This window comes from Pseudorca crassidens, chromosome 6, assembly GCF_039906515.1.
Source record: "Pseudorca crassidens isolate mPseCra1 chromosome 6, mPseCra1.hap1, whole genome shotgun sequence".
Lineage (NCBI taxonomy): Eukaryota > Metazoa > Chordata > Mammalia > Artiodactyla > Delphinidae > Pseudorca > Pseudorca crassidens.
In genome coordinates, this window is record NC_090301.1 from 58,530,737 (window position 1) to 58,557,909 (window position 27,173).

The 27,173-nt window shown below is 35.7% G+C and overlaps 1 protein-coding gene across 1 annotated transcript in view; it reads left to right on the forward strand.

Annotated features, from left to right (window-relative positions):
* OLA1 (Obg like ATPase 1) overlaps positions 1-27,173 on the forward strand; it is a 166,518-nt gene that overhangs the window by 78,579 nt on the left and 60,766 nt on the right. Inside the window, exon 5 of the mRNA XM_067741508.1 lies at positions 22,310-22,485. Within this exon, the coding sequence (XP_067597609.1) occupies positions 22,310-22,485 (176 nt within the window). The remainder of the gene's footprint in view (positions 1-22,309; positions 22,486-27,173) is intronic.

The following is a 27,173-nucleotide window of genomic DNA, read 5'->3' on the forward strand; positions in this document are numbered from 1 at the left end:
TTCCTGTTACAATAGAATTCCATTTCAAAATGGCATAAAAATGAAGATTATCTCTCAGCTTGTACTATTAAGCAGGTAAGATATGGTTTCAGGCAGTATTTGATCCACTGACTCAAAACTGTCCCTAAAGACTTAATCTCTTTCTGTCTTTGCCCTCTGCCTTGACCAACTTTATCCTAAGGCTGATTACTCTCACGGTCTGAAGATGGCTTCCAGCATCTCACTGGCCACGTGGTTTCTAGTTCACACCCATCAGGGAAAAAGAGTGACTTTGGCCCAGCCTCCCAGTAAAAAGCTTTGAGATTTACTCCACTTGGACCTGCTTTGGACATGTCCAATCTTTGACCATTCATTTTGGGCAGATAGAATCATCTAAACTCTCTAAACTCCTAAGTGGTTAGAAGAGAGGGGGCATAGATAGATGTCGGGGAGTTGACAATAAATCTGTATGTTCCAGTGTCAAACTTGAACATCGTTATTTGCAGTTTTGTTAATTGGAGAGGAGAGAAAATACCTGTTAAATTTTAAGTTAAAAAATTTTTAGGAATTAATTCACTTTGGTACTTTGATTCTTGACTGGCTCATATCATCGTTCTTTTCATGGTAACACCTCATAATACTGGTTTAAAACATCCCATTATTATGAGTTAAAGCAGTATAATTCTGATGAAATTTCATTACTAGAGTGGTAATAAAAATGTTTCCTCTTCATTAAATATGTGAAGTTTATTATTCATGAAAATGAAACTGATATATTACTTTGTGAGATCACCAAACATGAAGCAGAATGGTGTTATTAGAGCCTCCTCATAGTGCTCTGTATCGGTTAGTGCATATTTTATTTAATTCCATGTTTTAAAAGTTTTATTTGTTTGTATTTATTTTTAAACAGAGTTTTGTTCTCCAAATGAAAACCTTTTTTTTTTTCCCCACTTTTTTAGGTTAAAAGTTTTCTTTTGATTTAAATTTTTGATCAGCTTCCTTAGTAGTCACCCATACTTTTGTTTAGAGGTAATGTTTTATTTTATATTATTGCTATAATCAGTATCACTTCAGTTGGTCTTTTCTGGAAGTGCATCTTCTCTTTTTCTACTTCATTTTATTTCCACTACTATTTCCTAATTCAGGCTCTTATGCGTTATAACTGTCCTTTGTAATAAATTCTTGCTGGGCCTCTCTTTTTCTGATCAGTGTGACCCAGGGACCATTTGTGTCAGACATGTTTTGTTTAAAATGCAGAATCCTAGGTGGGACCCTGGTGATCCAGAATCAGGGAGAAGGCTGGGAAGGCCTAAGAGAATATGCAAAGTGCAAATGGATATGTTTTTATTGTTTTTATCCAAACTGTGGATTAAGCAGTAAGATTTTAGATAAATGAAAAAAAAAAAAAGATTTTAGATAAATGAAAATAAAATTCTTGTATTTTAATGTTTACATTTATTGCTAGGCCTCAGTATATTTTTTCTGTATGCTAGTCACACATGCAGATTTATATATGGCATATGTATAAATAAGCCTATACATATAATACATTCATGTTTATATTTAAAATTTGCTTTTATTTTTATACTTAAGTGTTATATTATCTCTAGTATTAATACTTTTATTCAGGGTTAAAACTTAGCAAAATAATATATGATAATATATATAGTATGTGTTTAATATCGTTGGATGCATTCTTATAGGTAAAAATTTATATGACGGAAAGGAAATCTTATTTAAGAAATGAACCGCACTATTTAAAATAGAAATCTGAGATCTTTTTCACGTTGCAGCTGAGTTAAACAAATAATCTTTCTACCATTGCTAAGAAGTGCATGTAGTTAAAAATATGTATACATTTATACATATTATTTTTAAAAACCTAGTTAACTTTAAAATATGTAAGTTTTCTTGTCGTTTAGGGTTCTGTGAAGCTGATCATCAAGAGGGTTGCAAATCATTGGTGGTTTCTATTTTCAGATTTCCACATCCCGGAGTAATTTGCTTTAATTTCACCCAATTTAACCTATACTTCACACCATCACCATTCAGCTTTAATAGCTATGTTCTATGCATAAGAAAAGCAGATAAATGTCCACAATTAGGCTGCAAATGATTACAACTAGTTAGGGCTTTATGAAGACAAAACTTAAAGGACTACGGTGCCAAACAAAGCCACAAAAGACGGCTGAAAATGCTGTCTCGAGAAGTCAAGTCTACCATGGCATTTGATTTATCACTTTTGTAGTTGATTTTACTTATTTTTAACATATTGGCAGGTGTGCCTACTCTGAGAAATATTCAGCTTTAAAGAATATTAGTTCCCTGTTGTTTAATGTATTTTAGTTTTTGTTTGCTTCCTTGAATTTCAGCATAGATAACAAGATTGAATCTTCTTTAAAAAATATTAAAATAATAGCATGTTTTTTGAAATTAAGCAGAATTGGTTTGAAATGTACTGGCATCTACATACCTTGTCAATGCATTTGTGAAATTAAGACGTCTGAAATGTTTGTGTATCAATATATGGTACTATCAGACATATGATGGAAGTATAATTTTATAATTCTGTCTAGAATTCCATTTCTGGATGGGTCTTAGCATGTAAAAGGTATACCTTTAGAGTATTACTTGTGTAATGTATGTGCACATATATAAAAGATTCAGAAATTATTTTAATCCTATATATGTGTGGGTGTTATGTTTTCCTCTCTCTATGTAAGTTCTTCTTGATGGTTACTGCACAGCATTATTTTAATGTATAAAGAATTTGTTTATCTTTCAAGGTTTTAAAAAAGCCAGACTATTCATTTTACTATAAAGCATGTCTTCCTCCTGCAAAATAAAATGTGTCCTTTTTGTTAATGTTTTTCCATATTTAGCAAGGTAAATCTGAGTTAAAAGACTGGATCGCGTCTCTCTTCAAAATTTTCGGTCCAGGTTTTGACATATAAATCTTTTCTTATTTTTTAGTGAATAAATAAAATTCAAAGTTTTAGGTTAGTATTTAGATTTTATTCTTTGGTCATTCCGTTAAATATTCTCTCAGAAATTCTGTATAGATAAGAGTAACAATACTGATGGATAATAATTTCTTTTTACAGCTTTTGTGCACCCAAAATTATTCATGTAAGTGAAATACACCCATTCTAGAAATGTCACGTCCACCGTTTTATTTATTATATGAGGGGTAACATGTATCTATTTAAAACATGTACCTATTGTAGATAATCCTTATTTTCTGAACTAATAATCAAATAATGCCTCTTTAGTTTATTGCTTAGAAGCCAAAATAAATGTAGATTAAAAACCTAAGCAGGGCTTCCCTGGTGGCGCAGCGGTTGAGAGTCCGCCTGCCGATGCAGGGGACACGGGTTTGTGCCCCGGTCCGGGAAGATCCCACATGCCGCGGAGCTGCTGGGCCCCGTGAGCCATGGCCGCTCAGCTTGCGCATCTGGAGCCTGTGCTTCACAACGGGAGAGGCCACAACAGTGAGAGGCCTGTGTACCGCAAAAAAAAAAAAAAACCTAAGCAGTTGTGGGTTTTATGCACATGTAACAAACACAATATGCATGCGTGCACAGAGTTGCTAACTTTAAAAATAATGCTCAGGAAGTAATAGCTTGTTGCCTTTATAAAAGGAATGTATGTGGGAAAGTATACTGAAACTTATTTTTTAAAATATCTTTATTTTAAAGAAAGCAGTCTACCCTACAAAGTAGACCAGTATAGCCATGGTAAGACAATATAGCTACACAGCTTCGCAGTTGTATTAAACTAGTTTCATACGCTATATCATAAAACTTTCAGTCCAATCAGCAACTAAATTTAAATACTGCAAATTGTAGCAGCAAAACAATAATTCTGCTGATTAGCCCCTTTCCATTTCTTGTAAGTGAACTGTTTATGCTGTTGAGTACCTTTTGAAAAAAGAAAAAGCCAAAACAGCCTTGATTAGTCAAGGAGTAATTGGATGACTTGATTTTAGCAAGAGAATGAATTGGTTGATGATAGCCTGTAACTAAGTGTAGTGGTTCTGTTCAGATGAATACATAACATACAGTCATCAGATCTTGACAGGTATAACATATAAGCAGTGCTAAAATCTGGTGGTAGTGGGGATAAGGTGGAGATGGAGGGGAATAAGTTTGCCATGAAGTCTTTTATTAGACATTTTAAGGTGATTCTTAAAGGAATTAAGAGGAACTAACTTTTTTTTTTTACATTGGGGAAGGGGTAGGGAGATTTGTCTTACTTTAATACTATAGTCCCCATGTTTTATGCTCTAAAGACAAAATAGCTCTAAAGACAGAAGAGCTGTAGGATCATTTAACTTTCTTTAGGGGCATCAGCAATATTATATCTTTTTACTCTTGTTGAATATCATGGTTCATTAGCGGAGCCATGTGGGAAAGCCTTGAAGCATTAATTGTGTTGCTATTTAACTATTTAAAGTCTTGATAAGTCAGAACTTTTTGTAGATGGCATTATGATTTCCTGATTATTTTAAGGCTTTATCTGAGTTTACATGAATGAAAACTGGCATAAAACAAAAATTTTTTTTTTCGAATTTATTCCTTTGTAACTAGTCTTCTTAAATAAGTCCTAGTTCTCATCTTCCTCCTCCCCCCACCCCAAAGAACGTATTACAGTAACGACCCCTCCTCTGCTATAATGTTCTGCTGGGGTCCAAAAGTTTCAGCTGCATAAAATACGAGGGCAGTTTATTGCCAGATGAATGGAATGGCTGGGGTGAGCCCACACACCTAGTTGCAGGGGCTGAGGGTGTGGCAAGGTGCGGGCCCAGCCAAATCCCTTTTGGTACTGGCTTTGATTTGGCACCACCTGGTGGTGATTGTTTGCTCTGACTTAACTATTGATGGTGATCTTTAGGGTAGCAGTAGAATTCTGGGAATCTCTCAGGTAGCTGGTACCAATTTTGTTGAACCAATTCGGGTGGATTGGGTTGGAAGACTACTGGGTATGCGGTGACCTACCTTACACAATCTGCTTCAAAAGGTTCAGTTGCTTTCCTGTCCTTAATCTTCCTTCTGTGTTTCTGGTCTCATTTTAGAACTGTGGATTATTGCATTTAAGAGCATAATTATTTTATGAGGTATGTTATTTGGTTTTATGACATCTACCTTCGCAGTTTGGACCCAAGAATGATCCCTATCATGTAATGTGGATTTAGTCAAACCGTTATTTTCCTATTCTAACACCAGATGTTCTTGGTGAGTCCTTCCTTTTCCATTCCTTCTATCCCCACCCCTACCCCACCATATCTTAAAAAAACTAGGTAAAAGTTATAATCCATTGATATTATAGCTAAAGCTAAAAATAGTTATCTAAAAAATTAATAGCCAGTCATTTATTTAACTGATTAATACCTGTCACATGTTTACATTTTTCAGGTATTTAAACACCAGTATCAAACTCTAGCAGAGGCAATATTATCTCTTATCAGAGCGTCCATGTACTTAAATATGAGATTAAAAAATAATTTATACTTCCATCAAAACCTGCACACATATCTTAAAGTTTAAATGACGTCTATGTAACACCAGTGTTCCAGTTTGAAACCTTAAGGCTGACTTTCCATCAGCTTGTACTGAATACTGACCCCCTCCCTACTTCCCTTCATCCTGGATTTACTTTCTTGTATTTATTATATGCTGACCTATTTCTCTTCTAAACATCTTTAAAGGCAGAAACTAATCTTATTGAGCTTTCTCTCACCTCTGAAATTTGCCTTCCAGCTCTTGGCATCATTCTCTTTGTGATTAACATTCAGTACACTTTTGTCAAATATGTCTCTTAAACTATGCATCTTAAACATCTCCAATTTTATGACTGGCCACATTTCATTTCTTCTCAATTTAATGTCATTCTTCCTACCCACTAGACAAAAAAAAAATCTTCGTAAAGATTTAATTTTTTTTTTAGATTTAACCACTTTCTTGTTATTTCTATAACTAGTACCCAACAGTCAGCTGCACTGTTTGTGACTAGTAGTCTCTTTCCAAGCTATTATTAGATCTTGTATATACCTGATAGAATCGTTTAAAGAGTGTGAGTGAATAAGCGAGCAAGGGCAAGATCACAAGAGCACTCCTCTGAAAATCTACATAGGAATTTTATAATCAAGGAGATTAAATTTTAATTTAATCTTTTCATCAATTGACACCACACATTTGAACCTATGGCAACATCTTCTGGTCGATACATAGCACAACCTTTGTCTTTTCATGTCCACCGGCGGTTCTCAACTGTGAGTTAGCAACGTCTAGAGACAGTTTTGATCTTCACAGCTGGGGCGTGTGCCTGTGTGCATGTGCGCGCACACTCACGCGGGTGGTGTGGGTGTGTGTGTTACCGGCATCTGGTTTGGAGAGGCCAAGGGTGCTGTTGAAACATCCTGCAATGCACAGGTCGAACCCCCGCAAAGAAGAATTACCCGGCCCCAGATGTTAGGACTGCCAAGGTTGAGAAACCCTGGTATACACCTTGTCTTCAGCTTTTCATTTATAAGTGTAACTAACATATTTTGAGTGTTTACATCCTAAGATCTTGACATATGTTACCACTTTTAATCTTCAGGGCAATCTTATGAGGTAGGTATTATTCTCTAGATTTTAGACAAGGAAACTAAGGCACAGAGAAATTAAATAATCACACAACTAATGAATCAAACAGTCTGAAATCCAGATTTGAATCTAGGTAATCTGATTCCAGAGTCTGTGCCCTGCATCATTTCTGCTCTATTTATACTTCTATCCTGCCTGGAATTTCCTCTTGACTCTCTGCTTCCCTTTGCTAATATCTGTCCCTAAAAGTCTTAATCTGTACTCAAGCCTTCCCTCCTCAATCTTGATTCACGCTAATCAATCCCGTCTCTCTCTTTTTCTTTTATGGCTGCATTTATTTGTCTTAGTTATAGTGTATAGGTTTGCCCTCTTCTTAATTTGATTTATACATTTAAAAAATTATGCCATAATATGTAATCCAGTGCCCAAGAAGTCCTCAGAAAATAATGAAGTGAATATCGTCACTAATAGCCAAGCAATTCAGAGGTGAAGAGATGAAACACAAGAAACGTCTCACATCTGTTATTTCAGTTTGCCATGTTTTGTGCGTTACTTACCCTGTTACTTTATGTGATTGACATGCTTAGCACTGGTTTCTTTGAAGTACTTGCTAAATATCTTATTGTGTGCTGTGAAATTGATCCTTTCCTGTTGTGCTGCATGTCTAACTTCGTCTAGAATCTGTCGTTCTCCTCTAACAGTTTTTCATTCTGAGTGCTAAAAAGTGCTCGAGACATTCATTCATTCATTGATTCCTTTACTCTTCACTTCACCTTGTACCTAATTGTATATCAGCTCTGATTAAGGCACTGGAAGGAACAAGAAAGGCATTTAAGACAGAATCCTAGAACTTAAATAAGTAGAAGATAGAATCACATATTCTAATATTAGATATACATGCTACAGGTCAGGATATGGTTAGAGAAGGCATCATCGTGGAGATACCATTTCAGTGGCATCTAATTAAGGTCGTGAAAGATACGTAACTTTTTTTTGAAAGGCAGAAATGGGGAGGAAGAATATTCCATGCAGAATGATGAGTAACAGCACTGAAAATGTAAAATGAGAGCATTGAATGTAGGTCAGTTTGATTGAAAGGTGTGGGATATTAGTGGGCACCAACATTAGAAAAATTAAAGCTCTGATTTGTCATTTAGTTTATTTCTTAAAGGGCAGAGAGTTCACATGACTCCTTTTATTCATTGCTTACAGTGCTGGTAATAAAGTTAGAATTCTAGTTCTGTGCATTACTCCATTTGCATTTTCTCTCCTAACAACATTATTCTTTAAAAAGATACAAAAATGGATTTTCCCAGGAGTCATATTTAGGGTAATATATTAAATCACCAGTTTTACCACACCTTATTCCAAACAAGTGTCTTCAATTCCTTTTCTGACCCAAGGATGGTAGAGATCTCTTAGACCTGGACTCCTAGAATTGCTGTGCTGATGAGGGGAAGTTAAGCTATGCATTTTAGGGATGGATGTGATTTGTAATAGAAAGAAAGAATATGTATCTTTGAGGCCCAGGGAAGGGAGTGGGCAAAAGTTTACTGACAGTTGAATATTAAGAACTTTCAGGGCTTAGGGAGTCAGTTCAAGAGTTTGACTTTAGCTGAGGATTTGTGGAGAGTGAGGGTAGGGCAAGGTCAGTTTATAGAGCACCTTTTCTAGTGACAGAAGGCTAAGTGATGTTTTAGAAATTAGGAAGTTAGTAAGATTAAATACAGCAAAAGCAGCTTGCTCAACATTGGAAGTAGAGCAGAATCGCAATAAATATTAATTCAAAATACCATTGATTAAATTTAGCTTTTATACATCTAAATATCTATTATATAGAATAAGAAGTGAAAATCTTGTTCAGAGATGAATGTTAGTTCTCATTAAGGTACTTTTCTGCCTGCTTCTTTGGAAAGAGTTGATATGTTGCAGCGACTAAAAATGTAAAACCCTTGAGCAATTGAATATAATTAAGTACAGGTGTTGACTCTGGGTTATAATTCATAACTTTTAAGTGACTTTAAGGATTCCTTAATGGTGTGAATATCTAATTATCTACAATATAAGTACAATACCAGTAACCGTTAGGTAGAGTTTTCTGGTGTTCTGTACATTTAAAAGAATTATATTGTAAAATATTGTAATGTGTTGCTTCTAATCAGCAACACATGTATGTGACTTCCTTGGTGGCACAGTGGTTAAGAATCCGCCTGCCAATGCAGGGGACACAGGTTCGGTCCCTGGTCCGGGAAGATCCCACATGCCGTGGAGCAACTAAGCCCGTGCGCCACAACTACTGAGCCTGCGCTCTAGAGCCCGTGAGCCACAACTACTGAGCCCTTGTGCCACAGCTGCTAAAGTCTGTGCACCAAGAGCCCATGCTCCACAACAAGAGAAGCCACCGCAATAAGCAAGCGTACGGCAACGAAGAGTAGCCCCCACTCGCCGCAACTAGGGAAAGTCCGTGCTCAGCAGCGAAGACCCAACACAGCCAAAAATAAACAAATAAATAAAATTTATTAAAAAAAAAATTGTTGCACTGGGTCTTAGTTGTGGCAGGCAGGCAACATTTTTTCTTTTCTTTTTTTTTTAATTGAAATATAGTTGATGTACAATATTATGTTAGTTTCAGGTGTACAACATAGTGATTCAATGTTTAAATACATTACAAAATCATCACCATGATAAGTCAACCATCTGTCCCTATATGAAGTTATTACAATATTATTGACCATATTTCTTATGCTGTATATTACATTCCTATGACTTACTTATTTTATAACTGGAAGTTTGTACCTCTGAATCCCCTTCACCTATTTCACCCACCCAGCCCCCTCCTCTGGCAGCCCCAGTTTGGTCTCTTGTATCTATGAATCTATTTGCATTTTGTTTTGTTTGTTCATTTGTTTTGTGTTTTAAGTTCCACATAAGTGAGGTTATATGGTATTTGTCTTTGTCTGACTTATCTCACTTATCATGATACCCTCTAAGTTATTCCATGTTGTTGCAAATGGCAAGATTTTATTTTATTTTATTTATGGCCATAACTACCCCTTTAAACTACTCTTCCCCCATACAATAAAGAATTTTTGTCATGTCATTTATAAAAAATAAATAGGAACTAGCATTTTTCAGTGTTTATGAATAAAGCTGTAGATGTTAAGTGAATTGCCAATGCAAGTTTAGCTCTCTCCCTTCTCTTTAAATAGTAATGAGCTATAGAATTATAAGTAAGTTGGGAATCATAGTTCTGACACAAGGTAGGTTTTAAAGAACGGATTAGAAATGTGAAAAGATAGAGATTTTTTTGAGGAGGATATCCTTGTCTTGATTTCTAACATTGTATTTAATAATTTATTTTTTACTGGTTTAGGATTGTGGCCCTTAACCATTCAGTGATTTTGGTGGGACTCTGGATTAGAATATAGATGCTCAGAACATTTATTATTTACCACATAGGACACAGGATATTTTGCTGTTGTGATTTAAGATTCAGTATATTTGTATAATAATTTTATTTCTTTTTTTCTAGAGTCTGTTTAAAAATTTTTTATTGGAGTATAGTTGATTTACAATGTTGTGTTAATTTCAGGTGTACAGCAAAGTGAATTGGTTATACATATGCATATATCCACTCTTTTTAGATTCTTTTCCCATATAGGCCATTACAGAGTATTGAGTAGAGTTCCCTGTGCTATACAGTAGGTCCTTATTAGTTATCTATCTTGTATATAGTAGTGTGTATATGTCAATCCCACTCTCCCAATTTGTCCCTCCCCCCCCTTACCCCCTGGTAACCATAAGATTGTTTCTTATATCTGTAACTCTATTTCTGTTTTGTAGATAAGTTAATTTGTACCCTTTTTTTAGATTCCACATATAAGCAATATCATATAATATTTGTCTTCCTCTGTCTGACTGACTTCATTTAGTATGACCATCTCCAGGTCCATCCATGTTGCTGCAAATGACATTATTTCATTCTTTTTAGGCTGAGTAATATTTCATTGTATATATGTACCACTTCTTCTTATCCATTCATCTGTCCATGGACAGCTGTCCACATCTTGGCTATTGTAAACAACACTGCAATGAGTATTGGGGTGCATGTATCCTTTTGAACCATATTTTTCTCCAGATACATGTCCAGGAGTAGGATTGCTGGGTCATATGGTAGCTCTATTTTTAGTTTCTTAAGGAACCTCCATACTGTTCTCCATAGTGGCTGTACCAGTTTACATTCCCACCAACAGTGTAGGAGGGTTCCCTTTTCTCTACACGCTCTCGAGCATTTATTGTTTGTAGACTTTTTGATGATGGCCATTCTGACTGGTGTGAGATGATACCTCGTTTTAGTTTTGATTTGCATTTCTCTCATAATTAGCGAAGTTGAACATCTTTTCATATGCTTTTTGGCCATCTGTATGTCTTCTTTGGAGAAATTTAGACCTTCTATTTAGACCTTCTGCCCATTTGTTTTTTTCTTTTGATTGGGTTGGGGTTTTTTTGATATTGAGCTGCATGAGCTGTTTGTATATTTTGGAGAGTAATCCCTTGTGTTCATTCATTTGGAAATATTTTCTCCCATTCTGTGGGTTGTCTTTTTCATTTTGTTTATGGTTTCCTTTGCTGTGCAAAAGCTTTTAAATTATATAAGTCCCATTTGTTTATTTTTGTTTTTATTTTCAGTACTGTAGGAGGTGGATCCAAAAAGATACTGCTGCAATTTATGTCAGAGAGCATTCTGCCTATGTTTTCCTCTAGGAGTTTCATAGTATCCAGCCTTACATTTAGGTCCTTAATCCATTTTGAGTTTATTTTTGTGTATGGTTTTAGAGAGTGTCCTAATTTCATTTGTTTGCATGTAGCTGTCCAGTTTTTCCAGCACCACTTATTGAAGAGACTGTCTTTTCTCCATTGTATATCCTTGCCTCCTTTGTCATAGATTAGGTGACCATAGTGCATGGACTTTCTATTCTGTTCCATTGATCTATATTTGTTTTTGTGCCAGTACCGTACTGTTTTGATTACTGTAGCTTTGTAGTATAGTCTGAAGTCAGGGAGTCTGATTCCTCCAGCTCCGTTTTTCTTTCTCAAGATTGCTATGGCTATTCGGGGTCTCTTGTGTTTCCATACAATTGTAAAATTTTTTGTTCTAATTCTGTGAAAAATGCCATTGGTAATTTGATAGGGATTGCATTGAATCTGCAGATTGCTTTGGGTAGTATAGTTATTTTCACAGTATTGATTCGTCCAATCCAAAAACATGGTATGTTTCTCCATCTGTTTGTGTCATCTTTTATTTCTTTCATCAGTATCTTAATAGTTTTCTGAGTACAGTAGGTCCCCTACATAGGGACAGGTACCGATCCAAGAGCATGTTCTTAAGTCCAATTTGTTCGTAAGTCCAACAAAGTTAGCCTAGGTACCCAACTAACACAGTCAGCTCTATAGTACTGTACAGTAATAGGTTTATAATGCTTTTCACACAAATAATACATAAAAACAAACACAAAAAATAAAGAAAACATTTTTAATCTTACAGTACGGTACCTTGAAAAGTACAATAGTACAGTACAACAGCTGGCATACGGGGGCCGGCATCGAGTGAACAGGCAAGAAGAGTTACTGACTGGAGGAGGAAGTGGAGGTGGGAGATGGTAGAGCTGAAGGATCATCAGCAATAGGAGATGGAGGGCAAGCTGCAGTTTCACTCATGCCTGACATTGATGGCACGGGTTCTGGTTCCTTGCTGGATTCAATTCTATCTACCCTTTTGAAAAAATGATCCAGTGATGTCTGGGTAATATCTCTTTTTTTCCTGTCATAGATGACATGGTAGCACCGGATTGCATTCTTAATGGCTGCTGCAACCTTCGTGTACCATTCTACGTTTGGGTCCTGTGCCTCAAAAACTAACAGTGCCTCCTCAAATAAAGAAAATCCCCTTGCCATTTCCTGCTTCGTGAATCTCTTCGGTTCATCATTTACTTCTTCCTCTTGTCTCTCTTCGTCCTTTCTGTGGGCCTCCGATTCCATCAGGTCTTCATTAGTAAGCTCCTCATGTTGCACAGCAAGGAGTTCAGTGAAGTCGTACTCTTGCAGATCTAGCTCCAGCTTCTTGCCGAGGGTCACTAAGTTGCTGAAGACCTCTTTCAACTCCTTATCCGAACGCATGTTCGCATCTTTGAAAGTTTGCAACTTGAAGGTTCATATGTAGGGGACTTACTGTACAGGTCTTTTGCCCCCTTAGGTAGATTTATTCCTAGGTATTTTATTCTTTTTGATGCAATGGTAAATGGGATTGTTTCCTTGATTTCTCTTTCTGATCTTTCATTGTTAGCATATAGGAATGCAAGAGATTTCTGTGTAACCTGCAACCTTACCAAATTCATTGATTAGTTCTAGTAGTTTTCTGGTGGCATCTTTAGGATTTTCTATGTATAGTATCATGTCATCGACAAACAGTGACCGTTTTACTTCTTCTTTTCCAATTTGTATTCCTTTTATTTCTTTTTCTTCTGATTGCTGTGGCTAGGACTTCCAATACTATGTTGAATAATAGTGGTGAAAGTGGACATCCTTGTCTTGTTCCTGATCTTAAAGGGAATGCCTTTCAGGTTTTCACCACTGAGAATGATGTTTGCTCTGGGTTTGTCGTATATGGCTTTTATTATGTTGAGGTAGTTTCCCTCTGTGTCCACTTTCTGGAGAGTTTTTATCATAAATCAGTGTTGAATTTTGTCAAAAGCTTTTTCTGCATCTATTGAGATGATAATATGGTTTTTATTCTTCAACTTGTTGATGTGGTATATCACATTGATTGATTTGTGGATATTTCTAGAGTCTTTGGTTATATAATACTTTTTGCTTCCATACTTGATTTGGGCTCTTAAATCTTACATGTACCGATGTTACCTTAGATGCAGATAAAGATCTTTTGACTTGAAACCTTGTCATGATATCTCCCCCACACCTCTCTCTGTCTTTCTCTGTCTCTCTCTCTCTTTCTCATTGCTTTTATGTAGATGACATTATTTTCTTTGCTAAAGTTACACTATGTATCCTGCCTTCATATCTCCCATCAGTATTCTAGTGTACTTCTTTATCACCATATTTGGAGTACAGCAGTTCTCTTTTAGCTGGTTCCCTACTTCTGGTTAGTCTTTCTAAAATGCCACTTTTTGTTTGTTACTCAATAACATAAAAACCAATGTTGCCTCCCTATTGACTAGCAGATGCAATCCAGACTTACCTTGCTATTTGGACTTCCCTATTCTTTACCCTACTGGGTGTACTAAGTTTTTGTCTCCTACCACTCCTCAATACAGTGTCTCACTATAGTCAGCTTTCCAGTAAGCCTTCTTTATTTCAACCTTCATTTTTTTATCTGATGCTTTTTCCTGTTACTTGTCATGCCTTTCTTTATCTTCTTTACCTATACCAAATTTCTGTATTTAAAGGCCTTGATGATTCGTTATTATTAATTGAACCTATATTTAAGGTCCTTGCTAGTGAGTATTGTTCTCCTTTTTTATTGGCTTAGATTTGTTTTCCCAACCAATTGTCTAATTATTAAGACTAAGGTCCTCATATTTTGATTTTTGTTTTTAATTCTTAAGACTTAGCACATTGTTATGTATAAGCAAGCTTTCTTTAAGTGGGGAACTTACGTTTAGCAAGGCATATTGTGGTCTGCATATGTTGAGGAGGTGACAGTTTATGCATTGATTGTATAGTGGTAGACGATGGAAAGAACTTAAGTAAAATAGGCCCATCTTGACCACATACCCTCTTATTTCCAAGTAAACTCTAGACATACAATTTGGAATATCAAGTTTTCCATGACAGGTAGTTTATAAAGTACCGCTGTGAAGCCTGTACACTTAAATACATCACGTGTTTTAAAATCTATTTCTGTATAGCTAGGGATGCTTCGCTTCTGAAAGCTGAATATAACCCAAATTTAAGTAGTAATATAGCAAAGCAGTTCACTGAAGTGCTGAATTTTCAAAGTATATTTTTATTTCTGAAGTCTTTTCCAGTTAGATTAAGCATCCTAAAAGTATGGATTTATCTGTCTTACTCAAATCTTTATGGAATAAGGTAGGATTTGAATGAATGAATTAATGAGTAAGTTGGTCAATCTTCAGTCCATTTATAATTGAAAATAGCCAACTCATTTCTGCCAAATCATACCAAGAAATAAATATGATGCAGAGTGTTCAATACCACGTGGATAGTCAAATGTATCTCACCAAGTCTGTATTTTGACTGGCTCTCAGTAAAGAGGTACACAAATTTTAAAAGTCACAGCTTTAATATGAGCATTGACATTTTGCATTCACTTAGTGAACACATTTTATAATAGAAATGATTTATTTAATAACTAAAAATACATTTTTTGGTCATTTTATTTGCTGTTACCTCAAAGTATACTGGAGTCAATCAAGCGAGTTTGGGGCTGGAAATTCTGTGAAAGAGTGTGTAATAGAGGGTTAAGAGAGAGAGCTAAGAGAGATATCAACATTTATGTGGTGGTTAGAGCAAGGAAAGGAATAGCCTGAGAAGAAATGGCCAGAGAAAATAGAAGAAAATCAGGAGAATGCAGTTGAAATGAAAGAGACGTCGTCAGTGCTCTGAAGTTAGATGCTACTGAGAGGTGATTCAAGATTCCTGAAGAATGGCTGTTTGATTTAGCATCATGAAGGCAAATCATTGGTGTTCTTTTTTGAGATCGATTTCTGATAGCCTGGTGGGGGCACACTCCAAACTGTTGTGGGTTAAGTTTTGTATAGGAAGTAAAGAAGTGGCGAGAGCAGGAATGGCTTGGAGCCAAGAAGTTTGGCTGGAAAGGGAATTGATGTCTGAGGGTGACTGACCTGACTGATTTAACATAGAATCTTAAGCCTCCTTAAATATTGATGGGAAAGTATTGATGGAAATGGTGGTGGTACAAATATAGGAGAGAGAGAGGCATAATAGATTGAGGTCTCAGGAAATACAAAGAACAGTCTGCGGAGCAAACTTCCTTGGAAGGGGATAAGATCCAGAGCAGAGATAGTAGAGATTGGACATAAATAGTAGAAGGTAATGCTTTCCAGTTTACTGCTGGCAAGAAGGAAAGATTGGGTAAAAACAAAAAGGGGGTTTGGTATTCCAAGGTGACATGCATTTTCTCTGTGAAGTGAGAAAGATTAGGTCTCCTGGGTAGCAGGAGGGAAGAGGAAAGATCGGAAATGTGAGAGAAGTCAAGAAGGTTTGAAAAAGGTGCTTTATTGGGAAAGGAAACATTGCAGGATTGCTGGGTGAAGAATCTTTGTGATGGAATCCAGTCTGAGCCTAGCTTATGGTTAAATTTCTCTTATAACACATTGTTTAATAATGAGACTTTATTATAGTTAGTATTATTTTCAGTCACCATTTTTATATGTATATAAAGAAATGTACAGATATAAAATAATTTTCATGATTATGGTGGTTTTCTCCCTGTGGCTAGTCACTGCAAAACCAAAATTTTAACTAAAATTTGTGTAAGTTTTTCTACAAGTTAAACTTGTTTATTGTGTTTAAAAAAGAATGACTTTTTAAAATGACTTGTTTTTATGAACAATGCATGTTCATTATAAAAAGTTTAAGCAAGACAAAACTGATAAAGAAGATTTAAAAATTACTCAACACCTCCTTGCCTAGGAATTACTTTTATTAGCATTTGGTCTGTGTTATTAAAAGAGAGAAACAGTTTTATTAAAATGTGATCATTAATGTATATACTGTTTTAAATAGAATACTATATTTAGTTGGAAAGAAAGAAAAAGAACTGAAGTAATACAGAAGAAATTAATGATTCTGTACCAGTTGGTTGACCAACTTGAGGTTGGTCAATTTTTGTTTCAGTGTTTGTTTATGCTGGCATACTTAGAATGTGAAACTTCAAAAGTGGCTATGATTTCTAAGTGGGCCACCTTCTTGACAGAATCTCTTTCAAAGGCCTTGACAGTTAGAATCTCTTTCAAAGACTGAGAAATCTTATGGTGTTTTACCTTGTATAATTAATCTACTCAGAGTATATATAGAGAGGAATATTTTCAAAACCAGAATGAGCTTAACAATGCTAAAATTTAGCTCTTTCGTACTCTTCAGTTATAAGAAATAAGAGAAGAGGTCCATGTTTACATCCTTGAGTCATAGTATTCTCATCTCTGGTATATGGAAGAAATAGACTCTAATGGAAAGGGACATAACTATTATAAAATATTTCTCAAAGAACTACTCTTTGCCAGAAGCAATGATCATCTTTCTCTAGGAGAAAGGAGAATACTCCTTTCTTCTTGAAACATTTTCTTTCCCCTACTCCTGGAAGAGCATATTCCTTGTTTTTCACTGACTTTGTCACCACTTCGTAGTCTCTTTTGCCAAATCCTTCCCTATCAGACACCTGAGTTTTTAGTGCTCTCTCTGTATGATGTCATCCAGCCCATAACTTTAAACACATCTGATAATTCCCAATTTTGTATCTCCAGTCATGACCTTCCAAACTACATCTAGTCCATTCTATCATATATTCTCAGTACAAACATTCTCATCTTCTCTACAGCAGCAATTTTATTTCAGGTTACCACTCATCTGCACCACTGCAACTACCCCCTAACTTAGTCTTTCTGCCATCACTCTTGTCCCCTCCCTTAAAGTCTGTTCTTTTGAGAGTAACCAAAGTGGCTTCTTTAAGTCATAAATCATATATCATCATCCTACTTTCCCTTTATTTAAAGCTCCCTAATCAATGGCTTCCCATTATAGCTAGAATAAAATCCAAACATCCATGGCTTACAAATGTTTGTGAACTGCTTTACTTCTCCAACTTAAACTTTATTTACTATCCTCTGCTGTGGTTCACCCACACTGACCTTATTTCTACTTCTTAGAACTCTCTTCCTTCAGGTCTTCTCATTACTCCCTCATTCTGGCCATTCTATTCTCAGCTCCAATACCGTCTCCTCAGAGAGGCTTCTCTGACTATCCTAGTACAAGTATTGCCCAGCAAATGTAAATTGATACAGCCACTATGGAGAACAGTATGGAGGTTCCTTAAAAAACTAAAAATAGAACTACCATATGACCCAGCAGTCCCACTACTGGGCATATACCCTGAGAAAACCATGATTCAAAAAGAGTCATGTACTACAGTGTTCATTGCAGCACTATTTATAATAGCCAGGACATGGAAGCAACTTAAATGTCCATCAACAAATGAATGGATAAAGAAGACGTGGCACATATATACAATGGAATATTACTCAGCCATAAAAAGGAACAAAATTGAATTATTTGTAGTGAGGTGGATGGACCTAGAGTCTGTCATACAGAATGAGGTAAGTCAGAAAGAGAAAAACAAATACCGTATGCTAACATATATATATGGAATCTAAAAAAACGGTACTGATGAACCTAATGGCAGGGCAGGAATAAGGACACAGACGTAGAGAACGACTTGAGGACACGGTAGGGAAGGGGAAGCTGGGATGAAGTGAGAGCGTAGCATGGACATATATACACTACCAAATGTTAAATAGATAGCTAGTGGGAAGCTGCTGCATAGCACAGGGAGATCAGCTCAGTGCTTTGTGACCACCTAGAGGGGTGGGATAGGGAGAGTGGGAGGGAGGGAGACGCAAGAGGGAGGGGATATGGGGATATATGTATACATATAGCTGATTCACTTTGTTGTACAGCAGAAACTAACACAACATTGTAAAGCAATTATAGTCCAATAAACATAAAAAAAAAAGTTTGCCTAGCGATGCCACCCCCTCCCCCCAGCACACACATGCTCTATCACATTATCCTATTTTATACAGAATAGTACCAAAATAGTTTTTAAAAATCAGATGACATCCCACCACCAAAATGACCATAGTTAATATTTTCAGACATTTCTTGATGTTACAAAAAAAAAATTGTGATCTCACATTTTTGACTTAATTTATTTAAATAGGAAATGTTTTCACTAATGTAAGTGGGAAATTGCCAAAATTGAAGATAATGAAAATAAATACAATGAAAACTACATATTTAATTTTTTAGCCTTTAGAAGCTCTGAGGCTGAGGCCTGTTCTGTTGATAAAAAGTTATCAAAAAAAAGTTATCAACATTTATAAATTTATAAATGTTAAACATTAAAGATCAATGGCATCAAACCAACATTTTCTCCTTGACATAGTCAGGACTAAACGAGAATTGAAAGAGAAATAACTTTCTCATCAAGCAATTCAGTATGATATAGTCTTCAAGATGACTCTAGTCACTTCTTTATCAGTAAAGTATTTCCCCCAAAAGGGAATTGTGATAATAATTGTAACATTTATGATACTAATTGTTTTAGTTAATGTGAAGTTGAAATAAATAACTTTTGCCATGGACTAGGGTAAAAATGTTGTGGTGAACTAGTAAGAATTAGTGGGGGGAAAACCTGTAAACTCACAAAGTTTATTATAAACTGTTCCAAGGTGAATTGAGTGACATGAAATGATATTATTCAAAATTAATGTTTGAGTATATTACTATGGAGTTTCTTCTAAATTACTAATTCCTACATCATAAAAAAAATAGTATATGCCCCAGTTACTGAAAGAGTTCTCTGTTAAGCACTTTACATATATTATCCAATTTAATCATACCCATCCTCTGAAAGGTAGAAATATCTTATTTTAAAGATATGATAATGAGATCCTTAGAGGTTCAGTGATTTGTCTAAGATTTTATGACCAGCAAGGCTGTTAAAGCCCTTATTCTTTTTTAAAAAAAAAAAAAATTATTTATTTATTTGGCTGCGCCGGGTCTTAGTTGCAGCACTCGGGATCTTCATTTGCCTCACTTGGGACCTTTAGTTGTGGCATGTGGGATCCATTTCCCTGACCAGGGATCGAACCCCAGCCCCCTGCATTGGGAGCATGGAGTCCCAACCACTGGACCACCAGGGAAGTCCCTAAAGCCCTTATTCTTAACCAGTAAATCTTGTACTAAAAAAGATATGAAAGAATGTTATGATGTGAGTGTACAGTGATGTCTGTTGACCCAGGAGCATGTCTTTGGAAATTAATCTCTGATTTTTTAGTTGTAAGAAATGGGAAGTTGCCCAAATGGCCGCCAAATTTTCTGTAAGCTTACATTTTACAGCTCTTTTAGGCCCCAGTTGATCACAGGGCTATTCAGTTTTGAAGGATAACTTTAATGTTCCCTTCCGTTCATTTTTATCTTAACTTTTGGCACTATTTATTTTTAAAAATAAATTTAAGTTATTTGCATAATATGTTACCACCTCATATACAAATGAATAAAATAGGAACACTAACTTTCAGTCATAGGAACAACAACGCAATTCAGTTTCTGTTATCCACTTAATTAAAATTGAGGGCTGGGACTTCCCTGGTGGCGCAGTGGTTAAGAATCTGCCTGCCACAGAGAATGGACTTGAGGACACGGGGAGGGGGAAAGGTAAGCTGGGACAAAGTGAGAGAGTGGCATGGACATATATACACTACCAAATGTAAAATAGATAGCTAGTGGGAAGCAGCCGCATAGCTCAGGGAGATCAGCTCCGTGCTTTGTGACCACCTAGAGGGGTGGGATAGGGAGTGTGGGAGGGAGACTCAAGAGGGAAGAGATACGGGGATGTATGTATACGTATAGCTGATTCACTTTGTTATACAGCAGAAACTAACACAACGTTGTAAAGCAATTATACTCCAATAAAGATGTTTAAAAAAAAAAAAAAGAATCCACCTGCCAGTGCAGGGGACACGGGTTCGAGCCCTGGTCCAGGAAGATCCCACATGCCTCAGAGCAACTAAGCCCGTGTGCCACAACTACTGAGCATATGTACTGGGACTGCTGAAGCCTGTGCACCGAGAGCCTGTGCTTTGCAACAAGAGAAGCCACTGCAATGAGAAGTCCGTGCACCGCAACGAAGAGTAGCCCCTGCTCACCACAACTAGAGGAAGCCCATGCAGAGCAATTAAGACCCAACACAGCCAAAAATAAATAAATCAATTAATTAAAAAAAAATAAATTTTAAAAGGAGGGCTGAAATTAAGAAATTGCCATTTAAAATCTGCTGATGCATTTACTGTAGGGATGTTGTTGAGGACATCACTATAGTTACTCATTAGCCCCTACATCAAGATGACTATATAAGAAATTTTTCATTCTAAGTGTCATAAAACGTTTTTTATTTCTATAACTGAACTGACCACGTTTCCTTTGTTGATCTGAGTGCCAGGAAACTAACTTTTATTTTCAGTTTTCCTGTTTTATTGTGCTATTTGTGTAAGTTGCCTCATCATGATAAGAAGTAAATAGTATTGTGCTTCCAGGGAAACTTTTTTCATACTTTTCAGATATTCAAAAAATTTACCTAAACCATTGTCTGTTGTGTTTACTAGTAAGATATAATGTACCTCCTCATTTCTTACTAATTTTGTTCATATGAATCAGGTACTATATAACATCGATTGTTTGCCAAGAATACTTAAGTATTATTTTAAATAGTTATATTTAATTGTAATAATTTACTTTTATAATTATTATTACCAAATATTTCCACGTTAAGATATGAACAGATTAATTATTTTAATTCTGGGGAATTATATTTAAAAAGTTTGCAACCTGTAATGAGAATGTCTTGGTTTTTTTGTATGTAAGAATGAGCTGTAGTCAGTTTTTCTCTTATCAAACTCAATCAAACTGTCATGATTCCTATGATACCTCTATCTAAAATAATAGATACTGTATGTTTGAAAGCATCTCATTTTGGGAATATAATCTAATTGGTAATTTTAATTAAATTAACTTGTTTATAAATGTGTTTATTGTTTGGTGGGTATATCATTGCATTCTGTTTATAATATTTCTTAGTATTTGTTCATTTTTGTGATACTGTTATCTGATAATTTGAGTAAATCCCAGTTGAATTATGTTGCCACATTATGTCTTCAAAAGGGCATAAAGTCAGTACACATGCTTGAGTAATGTCTGGTTGTTTTACCCTTATGTTTCCAGTTGGCAATTTGAAATTATGGCTTCAACTGCACTTTAAATATGTGATAATAACATGTGTTTCTAATAAGGGCCAGCACCATTTTGTTCAGATAGTGTGAATGGTTGTCACTCATATATGACGAATGCACCTTCATCTGCTTCTTTGATAGTCCCCTAAAAACCATACCCTCAAATCAGGCCGATGAAATTAGCTGCTGTGTAAATTGTGTGTCTGAGTGGTTCATTATCTAATCACCGTCAGAACCACAGTGATAAAGTAGATTGAAGCAGGGAAGAGGTCTGCCAGATGATTTCACCACCACCACCACCCCCCGCCCCAAATCCAGTTTCCCTTGGAAACCCTAATAGTGCAGTTTAGAACTTCAGGCTCTCATGCCTGGAATACGGTATCTTTTAACGTACCAAACCTGAAAATACCAGTAGTTCTGGAGCATAATTTTCTTTCTTTAAAGATCATAATTTTATTTATTTCAATCAGTTTTTGAAACGTTGAGGCTCTTGAATTACTGTTTTGCTGCTAGTGCCCTAAACAGTACTAAATAGGAAAAAAAATACTCTGTCCTACTTGTAAGAATTCAGAATAACTTGAATAAATTGTTAACCTTCTAGGAATCTTGGCTCACTCTAATAATGAACTTCTGTGTTATTTGTTTATTGAATTGCTTCCCTTTAATTTATTTTAGGTGCTTTTGAAGATGATGATATCACGCATGTTGAAGGAAGTGTAGATCCTATTCGAGATATAGAAATTATACATGAAGAGCTTCAGCTTAAAGATGAGGAAATGATTGGGCCTGTTATAGATAAACTAGAAAAAGTGGCTGTGAGAGGAGGAGATAAAAAACTAAAACCTGAATATGTAAGTAAAATCTACAGCTTCTTTAGATATTTGAGTTCATTTTCCTTGATTAAATTTTTAAAATAAAGCACATACAATAACTAATATTGTTATGGAATTTTAGGATTCAAGGATCATTTCTGTTAAAAAATTGTTGAGAAACCTTGTTTTCTCTTGGCAGCGAAGGATTGTGGTGACAGGCTGTTTAAGGTGTTCTTAGGAGACCATATATAGCAGTAATATTGAGTATTTTATGGTTACTATGTATATCCTCAAGTTTTGGTGTTGGAGATGTGGGGTTTTATGATGAAAACTTACTGGATTTAGATAAAGGACTGAATATGAGTTTTGTGGATTTGGAAGAAGTGATTTACATAAGGAATTGGTCTTCCACAGTGATTGACCGAATGAATGCACTGTTAAAGTAGACAGATAATTTTAATCTTTTATGGTGTGAAAACACATGTCATTGTCTTTAATATTCAAATGTGTTTTCTATCACATTGTAGTGAATAATTATTAGTAATATTGTAGGAAATGTTTCAAAATCTGTTTTGAAGCTTTTAGTTTAAGTATCATCAAATTGTCTTTTACCTTAAAAAAGCAGCCTTAATTATATATTTTCTCATTAATTAACATCTTCCACAAACTGTTCTTGATTTTTATGTTTTTTTGTTATAGGAAGAGATTTCTTTTCTTTTTAACTTTTCATGTGTTTTTAATATGTTTATTTTTTATTTTCTCATTTTTGGAAACTGATTATCTTTTTGCTTTCTCATTTATTTTTAATAAGTTTGGAAAACATACCTTTGATTAGGGAACTCTAATAGGAAGAAATCAATTACAGAATCAACCTCTAAACAGTCACACTACCAATAAATTATGGTCGAAAGTGCCTGGTCTTGGAACAGGGAGACCTGTATTGTGCTACTGATTTCCTTGAGAGGCTGGAGTGAGCCCAAGTCATTTTACTTTTCTTAACATCATAGTTACTTCACTTTTTCCCTGTTCAAATAGAATGGAGAAGGGAGAGCGATTTGTCTGAGGAAATTGTACAAGATTTAGGATGGAAAAGGGGATTTCACATGTGGGTATGAAAGATATCCCTTTCTGTAAAGGGGGAAAACGTCCTGAGACAGATGTTGGGATTGAAGGCAATTCCTTTGCCCCAAACAGCATGGTTTCTGATTAGAGTAAAGCCTTATGCAGTCATCCTTTAGTTAATTGAAACTTAGTGACATCCATATATATTTCAGAAGCATTAACTGTCTTCAAAATAAATTTGTCGATCTTACTTTTACTTAAATGGGGAAAAGAGGCATCACGTTCTTCTGAAATTCTTGGGCTACCATTTCCTGGCCTTTCTTCTCAAAGAAAACTAGAATGCTGAGTGTTATTACTCCTTATTTCCCCAAACTGTGATTATTTCATCATTTTCTTTCCTAATATTAGATTCAGCTGCTTCAGAATAAATTATAGATTCATGTTTCTCAACCTTTTTTTTTTAAATTATCACTGTCCCTAAGGAAAAAAATTGAATTAAATTTCAATTAATTAAATTTCTCCCTAATGAGAGAAATTAAATACTAACAAGTAAGAATTTGTTGGATAGACTTGAGCTTTGGAGGGCCACAAAACATTTTAATAACGAAGTCTTTTTTCACCCCCAAGAACCAATTTTTGCCCCTCTGGGAGTAATATTACCCCTATTGTGAATTCATGCTATAGATTATCTTGTAGCAAAGCCAATACTGGTAAGTGTGGTAAAACAGATGGCTTTTTAGAAATTTTTTTTCAGTTTGTTGTTAGCAAAAATAGGATTCTGGTTGGGTCTATAACGCAATTTGGAAAGAATTAACATCTTTACAATACAGAATCCTTCAGTGTAGGAACATCTTATATTTCTATTTATTGAGCCAAGCACTGTTGGGCACTTTTTATATATGTTATTTAAATCTCACAACATGCAAGGTATATATTATTATCTCCATGTTAAAACTGAGGAAGGCCAAGTTTCAAGAGGTTTTGTGAATTGCTCAAGATTTCATACTTAGTAAATTGTAGATCAAGTTTTTCAACCATATTAGTCCAACTACAGGGCCAATATGTTGGGTTTTTTTTTTTATGCTTTTAAAAATTGTAAAGCATTAACCTCATATGTATAGTTTAACAAATAGCTGTGATACAAATGGGAGTAAAACCTACTTGCAGGTCAAGAAATAGAATATTGTTTAGCACCCCAAAGTATCTCCATCACTTACCAGTCTTAAAACTTTCTGTCTTCCCACAGCTAACCATAATCCTGAAATTTATAATAATATCCTTATCGGTGTATGTGCCACCTGCAATGATATGAATTATTTTCCTGAGTGCAAACTTTATATAAATGGTATATAAAGTGCAAACTTTATATAAATGGCATCATGTTGTATCTATTTATATGAGCATTTTCATTCAGCATTATTTTGTACGGTTCATTTATGTTGCATTTATCTTTAATTCATTTGTTTTTCTTAATGTAAAATATTTCATTGAAAAAAAATACCATAATTTTAAGATCTGTTCTACTGTCAGTGGGCATTTGAATTTTCCCTCAAAGTTTTTTATAATCATGAGCAATGCAGCTGTGAACATTCTTTTACATCCTGATGCATGTAAGGATAAAGTCTTATATTTATTATAGAAGTCAGTAGTATATGTATATCTTCGACTTTACTAGATAACACTGTTTTCCTAGTCTGTGAGAGTTTATCCTGTTGTCAGTACTTGGTATTATCAGACTTTTTCATTTTTGCAGTTTGATAGCTGTGTAATGGTATTTGGTTATGGTTCTCATTTGCAGTTCTCTAGTTATGTAAGATTGGAGACCTTTTTAAGTATTGATTGGCCCTTTAGGATTTCCTCTTTTGTGAAGTGCTTGTTCTAATTATTTTGCTCATTTTCTATTGGATCAGTGTCTTTTTCTCAATAATTTGTGAAAGTTACTTATATATTTTGGATATTAGTCATTTGCTTTGAATGGATTGCAAATATGTTCTCCAATTCTGTGGCTTTTATTTTTAATCTTTTTAATAGTGTCTTTTGATGAACAGGTGTTAATTTTAAGGTTAGTGTTTTCCTGTCTTGTTTAAGAAACTTTCCTACCTTAAGGTCATCAAGATAATCTCTTGTATTCTAAAAGCATTATTGTTTTATCTTTCACACTTAGCTCACTAACCCACCTGGAAATTATTTTTTGTAAGTAGTTTAAGGCAGGCATCCAATTGGACTTTTTTCCCCCATATGGAAAACCTGTTGGTCCAGCACCACTTAAAAAAAAGACTGTCCTGGGCTTCCCTGGTGGCACAGCGGTTAAGAATCCGCCCGTCAATGCAGGGGACGCGGGTTCGAGCCCTGGTCTGGGAAGATCCCACGTGCCACGGAGCAACTAAGCCCGTGCACCACAACTACTGAGCCTACGCTCTAGAGCCCACAAGCCACAATTACTGAGCCCGCACACCACAACTGTTGAAGCCTGCACACCTAGAGCCCATGCTCTGCAACAAGAGAAGCCACCGCAATGAGAAGCCCGTACACTGCAACAAAGAGTAGCCCCTGCTCGCCACAACTAGAGAAAGCCCGTGCGCAGCGACAAAGACCCAATGCAGCCAAAAAAAAAAATAAAAAAGACTGTCCTTTCCCTACTCCAGTGAGGTGCCTCCTCTGTCATAAATCAAAGAGCTTTGGCGTCTTAGCTCTTTCCTGAGGATCGGCAGATGAGTTTAGGTAAAAGTGGCCAAGAGCAGCAGTGGGATCCCAAACCTGCTGAGGTGAAGGTGAGAAGGGAAGATGGAATGAGGGGTTAATACCCCATGGATTCTATGGTCTTATGTGTGTTCCTTACATCATTTTTATACTTTCCTCATCCCCTGCTGTCCCAGTCTCTTGTCTAGATCAGGCACAATTAAAGTGTGGTCCTCACACCAGCAGCATCACCATCACCTGGGAGCTTCTTAGAAATGCAAGCTACAGATCTACTAAATCAGAATCTCTGGGGGTGTGTTTTAACAGGCTCTCCTGTTATGCACGCTACACAAAGTTTGAGGATCACTGCTTTAGAGCAGCCGCCAGCCCTCTACCCTCCACCCCAGGGTAGAAGAGTCGTAGGCCTTCCCCTACCCTTTTCTTGGTCTAGTAATGCCTCACTACCTTTTTAGGTCCTTGGTACTATTAAGAAGATAATATTTTTCTCTATTTAGGCCTGCTTTATTGTTGTCTTTATAGGCACAGTTACTCTGAATCACTTAGTTCATTAGTAGTGAAAATGGAGGTCTCCTCGATACAATTTTACCAACAGTTTGCTTGATATCATAATATAACAATCTGACAGTTCATGGGGATAAAGACCAATGTTAAGCAGGGAAAGACATTTTAGGATGAGTTATTTTAAGTAGTTTATTTATTAGTGAATATTTTTACATTATAACTACTTTTGCCTTAAAAAAAAGTAAGTTACAAACAACAACATTTATAGTATAATCCGGTTTACGTAAAAAATGATAGCTGTATTTTTATAAGTGCATCCAAAGAGGTATGGAAATATGCTCAATTGTTATGTTTTAACAGTAAACATTTGGAAACTAAAAAAGGTTTTTAACGGTAAAGTGTTTGGAAAGGGACTAGTGGCTGTGAGAGAGTGAGTGATTGGGGTGGGCACTTTGACTATTTAC